A 6,826-nucleotide genomic window follows, 5' to 3' on the forward strand; every position below is an offset into this window, starting at 1 on the left:
TAGGTTAACTGGTAAGATCAAAACATGCATGTTAGGTTAACTGGTAAAATCAAACCATGCCACACTGCGATGCATCGACGTATGAAAACAATGAAAACTGTGCTGATGCTGATATAAATGGGTCCTCGTGACTCCATGAGACTAACCCATATAAACAAAGGTTGAATAAGAAGCTACCAGCTGATGTACTTCAGTAATTTTTCACAACATTTTCTGTGAATGCCAACGTGTTGCCCATCAGTTCGACATAAGTTCCAGGTGTGCAACACGTGAGTTTAGGATAAGTTCACTCACGTTCTATGTAGGGCACCTGGAAACCATCTGACGTACAGACTTGGTCAGGTTGTCCTCCTCAACCACAGAGAAGGACTCAACATGCCACCAACATGTGACCGGCATGTTTCACATGTTTCCACGTCAGCATAAATTCTCTGAAAGGTCTGAGTGCGACAGCTTGAACTTAAATTAGTTTAAGTTCTTCTTGTAAAACCATCAGTAGCGTATCATTCCACCTCATACTGGTGAACTGACATTTGATCTCGTTTAATGTTTTATGTTTTACACAAACTCGTTTTCTCATCCGGCCTCGTGTGTTCCATGTTTCCGTTTCTTCGGTTTCTCTGCTTGTGTTTGACCAAGTCTTGGCGTGCACGTAACTGGAACACTCATTAATATTCAGGATTTTAAACTTAAGTCTGCTTGAATGGATACTTTTACAATTTAACTTAATTACCTTTTTCTAGATGTCATTCTTTAACTTGTGCCTGTTTATCAGTTTTCCTGACATAATGTGAAAATGTAAATCTGTTTTAAAATGTTTTTAACTAATTCTGGTTCAGTTTTAGTTTAAATGTGTTCATATTTTTATTTATATAAAACACCAATATATTTTTGTTTCTTTAGCCTTTTGATTTATTAGGAAAAGCGAATTTAAATTATTGAAAAACTAACGAAGAAGATTTGAGCATGCACCAGGAAACAAAGATTGTTTAGATTTTGATTAGACAGGGCTGTGTTTGGGTTCGCTCTCAATTACCACCTTACAAATTTCAACTCAAGATGGTTAAAAAAAAACGTTTTTGTCATTTTTTATTTTAAGCTAAGGCGGCCATCTTGGATATTGGATTTTCATTAGACATGTAAAACAACTCGCTCTCCGCTTCAACCGTACTAAATTTCAGCTCAATATCTCAAAGAATGTCAGTTTTGTTTGCTGAGGTAGCTGTGGCAGCCATCTTGAATCAAAATGGCTCCAAACGTTAATCATTTCTAGAGATACATGTGATGATTACTTTGAGTTTCAAACGAATCCAAGGAGCTGTTCATGAGATGTTGCTAACAGACGGACTATCTAAGATTACATGTATTTCTAAGTGCGTGTGCGTGCGTGCGTGCGTGCGTGCATGAGAGCAGGGTACAGTAACACAGATGCTAAGAGAAAAAGTGACATAATTCATGAACATCTTGTTGAAACAGCTGCTGTGTAAAAACTGTAAGGTCTACTGAACCAGTTCTTGAAGCCTGAGTGACACAGATTGGTTCACACTCGTGAATTTTCACCTTTTTTACAGCACATGTCAGAGATATGACGAGGTAAAAACACTCGTCACAAACTGATGAGAACAAAAAAGAGTTGTCAGAATTATCATGGAGGAACACGGGAGTGAGAAGTTCTGTCTTCTGAAGGACCTCATGGAAAAACTAGAACTCCTACAGCCAAACCAAACAGAAAAACAGCGTCTTTGTTTGCAAATTACGTTGCCATGGTAACTCTCAATCTCAGTAAAAGTAACAACACGCATCAGTGTGCCGAGCCGGTCGTTTTGATGTAAAACTTTAAGGGCACACGTTGTGGTTCAGGTCGCATAAGAGAGAGCACAACCCTTTTCAGGTGGATGTCCTTCTACACAGTGAGATCATCAGAGGTACAGCACAGCTAGGACAATTAATGGAGGCCAGACTGAGATGGTGTGGACATGTCCAGAGGAGGGACAGTGGTTTGGACATGTCCAGAGGAAGGACAGTGGGTTTATTGGTTGAAGGATGTTAGAAATGCAGCTTCCAGGAAAAAGACAATGAAGAGCTTCTCAGCGTGACCTCGGCATAAGTAAGGAGTACTTTCAGGAGGATTTATCCTCAAACAACCGGCCCAGACAACATCCCCGGAAAAGTGTTGAAGGAATGTGCCGATCAGATCTGTGAGGTGCTGGTTGACATCTTTAACTCCTCACTTACACTGGCGACAGTTCCCACCTGCCTGAAGACTGCCACCATCATCCCAGTCCCAAAGAGCTCTACAGTGACTGGTCTGAATGACTATCGGCCAGTGGCCCTCACCCCGATAGTCGCTAAATGCTTTGAAAAACTGGTCATGACCCACATCAAAACAAACATCAACGAGGACCCTCATCATTATGCATACTGCGAGAACTGATCAACAGAGGACAACCATCTCCTCTGTGGTCCACGCTGCTCTCACCCACCTGGAGCAGAAGGACTCCTTCGTCCGTATGCTCTTTGTGGACGTCACATCCGCCTTCAACACCATGATCCCCCAAACCCTGATGGACAAACTACTCACACTAGGACTAAGTCCCTCCATTTGCAACTGGGTACTAGACTTCTTAACAAACAGACCACAGTTAGTGAGGATCCACAACTTCTCCTCTTCCACCATAACCCTCAGCACTGGCTCTCCTCAGGGTTGTGTGCTGAGCCCCCTCCTGTTCACTCTGCTCAGGTATGATTGTGCAGCTACCCATCCAGGCTGTCACATTGTAAAGTTTGCAGATGATACAGCGGTGGTGGGATGCATCACAAACAATGATGAGTCCAGCTATAGGCAAGAGGTGGAACACCTGGAGAGCTGGTGCAAAGAGAATAACCTTCACATCAATGTGAAGAAGACAAAGGAGATGATTGTGGACTTCAGAAGGAACAAAAACACCTACACCCCCCTGAACATAAGAGGATCTGCGGTGGAAGTGGTCTCCAGCTACAAGTACTTGGGTGTGCACCTGAACAACAACCTCAGCTGGAGCAACAACACCACCAGCCTGATGAAGAAAGCTCATCAGAGACTCTACTTCCTCAGGCGGCTGAGGCGAGCTGGTCTGGAAGCTCAGTCCTCACCTCCTTCTACAGGTGTGCAGTGGAGAGCATCCTGTGTTCGAGCATCAATGTGTGGCATGGAGGCTGCACAGCTGCAGAAAGAAAAGCTTTGCAGAGAGTGGTGAAGGCTGCACAGAAGATGTTGGAGTCAGTCTCCCCACCATCACATCTACACCTCCAGATGCAGGAAGAGGACCACCTGCATCATGAAGGACCCCACTCACCCAGCACACACACTTTTTGCCCCACTCCCCTCAGGAAGGAGGTTGAGGAGCATTAAGTGTAGAACCACTAGACTGAGGAACAGCTTCTACCCTGAGGCTGTTAGACTCATGAATCTCTAACTAGAATAATCACTGTGAAAAATCACATCATGTTGCTGCTGATCTGTTTCGTGTTGCTGCTGATCTGTTTCATGTTGCTGTGTTCATGCGTGCTCATCTGCTCACACAGACTCATGTTCGTGCTGCTGTTCAACGTAATGTTTTTATGTTATGAGTGCTTAGTGTATTTTTAGTTGATGTTGTTCTTAGTTCGTATCTTGGATCTTATCACTGTTTTTATTTTACATTTTATTGTTGGATGTTACTGGGACCCTGTGGACATGTTTTGTCATCATGAGACAGTTTGAGTTTAAAATCATGAAATGTGGACGTGGTGCATGTTTCCAAGGACTGCTCGGCCCCGCATTTGACTTGAACTGTAGGTTTATCAGCGTGTGCACGTTAGCGTGTGCACGTTAGCGTGTGCACGTTTGTTCGTTGGAAGATATAGTAGCTCATAATAGAAGATGGAATAGAAAGGTTTTTTTTTTCTTTTCTTTTTTCATTCTTTGTTCAGTTGAACGGTCATGCATCTTTTTGTTTCAGCCGACTAATGTTGCCGTATCAGGAAGAAACCACCGTTAACGGATTGCACGTGCACGCCACCGTCATGTGATCAGCGCCACCGTCATGTGATCAGTTCCACTCTAGATTTTTGACAACTATTTTAACTTCTTGCTTTGTTTTTAGGTGAATTTGAACAAGACAAGGCGTCTTCACATTTGTCATCAGCATGCATGCACACCAGCGTGCATGTGTTGTTACTTGTTGTGTGGCACTTCTTGTTGCCTTGGTAACGCCTGCTGTCTCTGTTTGCAGACAGCCAATGGGAACGTGGAGGCCAAAGTGGTGTGTTTCTACCGGCGCAGGGACATCTCCAGCACGCTCATCGCTCTGGCAGACAAACACGCACGTGAGTGTTCAACACCAGAAACACGGCAGCCGGGAATCAAACCGGCGTCTTTGTCCGCCTTCGGCTGAAGTTTTCCTCTGCAGAGACGCAACCGTGAAATGTGACATTTTTATTGTTTCAGCATAAAAAGACGTTTTGATGTTTAACTTGTCTGAAGTGATGCAGTTAATCTGCGTGATCAGTATGAAGCCACATTTGATTGTGTGTTTTTAACACGACACTTTTAATGTGAAATGTTCTTTTTGATTTTTGAGGGAACAGCAAGTGACTGTTAGGAACCAAATACATAGTTTATTTTTTAATTATTGACCTTCCTGGTTGTGGATTTGCCCCTTACAACCAAGAATTTAAAAACATCTTCAGTTTGATTAGAAGTAATTGACCCCACTCACAGTACTCGAGGTTTATAGAGTGAAATGGATTAAACAAATTAATTTAAAATATAAACAGCTAAAACTGGAATGTGGTGTTGGATGAAGCATTTCTGTCAGAAGCCACTTGATTAGTAAAATAAGATGCACCTATGAGCGATCACTGCTCCTCAACACACCTGTATTATTTAACTTTTGATGTTGTGGGCGCAGCCGTGGTTCACTGGTTAAGTGCCGCAGCCTTACAATCCTGAGGCTGCTGGTTCGAGCCCAGGTTGCACCAGGAAGGGCATCCGGTGTAAACCAGTCACCAAACGTTTCATGAGTTTTCTGTGGAGACTCTGCAGACGGGAGCAGCCGTGTGTTCTTTTTGTTGTTGTTGAAAGGAGCTGCGCGTGTTTTATAGGCAGCACCTCAAATACTCTCAAAGCATTTCTCTTGACAGGGAAGCAGGTTCCAGGGGCCCCATCCTGGATCCAGACCCCCAGGCCTGGCTCCAGGATGGGTGGTAGTAGCTGAGTCCTCCACAACGGTCAGTCTGAGCAGTCACATGTTAAAAGTTTCATGCAAACTATTTCCTCTAAAGAACTCCGTGTGTTTAATTAAAATAATCACTGACGGTTTTAGTTCCTTCGCAGTCTGAACACCGGAGCACAAATTAATATAGAATTATAATTAATATAACTTCCTGCTGAGTTGTTGCCCGGTGGGTAGGATGATAACCGTCTCCTTGTCTCGCCTCCTTGTCTCCGCCTCCTTGTCTCGCCTCCTTGTTTCGCCTCCTTGTTTCGCCTCCTTGTTTTGCCTCCTTGTCTCCTCCTCGTCTCCTCCTCGTCTCGTCTCCTTATCTCACCTCCTTGTCTCCGCCTCCTTGTCTTGCCTCCTTGTCTTGCCTCCTTGTGTCATCTCATCTCACCTCCTTGTCCCACCTCTTTGTCTCGCCTCCCTATCTCTCCTTCTTGTCTCGCCTCCTTGTCTCGTCTCCTTGTTTCTCCTCCTTGTCTCTCCTTCTTGTCTCGCCTCCTTATCCCGCCTCCTTGTCTCTCCTTCTTGTCTCGCCTCCTTGTCCCGCCTCCTTGTCTCTTCTTCTTGTCTCGCCTCCTTGTCCCGCCTCCTTGTCCCGCCTCCTTGTCCCGCCTCCTTGTCTCGCCTCCATTGCTGCGCGCTCCTCTTCCTCCTCCCCGTCTGTCTCAGCCCAGCAGGCGACCCACTCATCAATAATTGATTGAAGGCTGAACAGGTGAGATGGAGAGACAGGTAGTTCTCAGCGTGGAAGCGTTGCTCGTAGGTTCAGCCTCGGTCCAGTAAAAAGGGACAACGGGAATCTGAGCTGCTGCTCAAGAACCTGTTGTTCAGCTGGAAAGTCCAGATTGTTAACGAACATCTAGAGATGTTTCCTGTCCGTTCACATCAGTCATTTTAAAAACAAACATGCACATGCATTAAAACTCCCCCCACATGAACATTGTCTCTTTCACAGACAGCAGATTGCACCAGATCTTCACTTCATCACAGTCTCCCTTCATGAGCAGCACACAGGAAAGTAACAACGGCCTTTTAGCTCAGGAAACCCAAGCCAACCCTGACTATAGGATTCAGTAAAAAGCAAAGTCTTCAGCCTATTAAAGTAGACGGAGTGTCAGCTTTACTGGAAGTTGTTCCCGAAGAGAGGAGCCTGATAACGGAAAGATCTGCCTCCCATTCTGCTTTTGGAAACTCTAGGAACCACAAGTAAACCTGCATTCTGAGGAGCTGTATTCAGATCAGTCTTATAAATAGCACCTTCTCACACTGGATCAACCAGTTTGTTGTTAACATCCAGAACTAGCTGTTCACATGATCAAGGAGGACCATCAGCCTAATGACCGATCGGTAGTGCCCACTGGCCGCTTGCTATTCACAGAGGGCTGAGTGATAATAGCAACGTATTTGTTTAAGTCACCTCGTAAGGCCCATGTTTCCAACTTACACTATGTTGTGAGGACCGACTGCTCCTTATGGGGCCCAAAGTCCAGACCCTGTAAGATGATGTGCCGTGGGTGGGTTAGGTATGTACTGGTAAGGGTTAGGTATGTACTGGTAATGGTTAGGGTTAGGTATGTACTGGT

General features: G+C 44.8%; 1 protein-coding gene across 1 annotated transcript in view; it reads left to right on the forward strand.

The window, feature by feature from the left end:
• The window catches only part of mta1 (metastasis associated 1), a 41,855-nt gene that overhangs the window by 10,185 nt on the left and 24,844 nt on the right, over positions 1-6,826 (forward strand). Inside the window, exon 3 of the mRNA XM_037694981.1 lies at positions 4,254-4,347. Coding sequence (XP_037550909.1) covers positions 4,254-4,347 — 94 coding nt within the window. The remainder of the gene's footprint in view (positions 1-4,253; positions 4,348-6,826) is intronic.

This window comes from Nematolebias whitei, chromosome 21 (assembly GCF_014905685.2).
Source record: "Nematolebias whitei isolate Nwh7 chromosome 21, NemWhi1, whole genome shotgun sequence".
NCBI classification, from domain to species: Eukaryota; Metazoa; Chordata; class Actinopteri; order Cyprinodontiformes; family Rivulidae; genus Nematolebias; species Nematolebias whitei.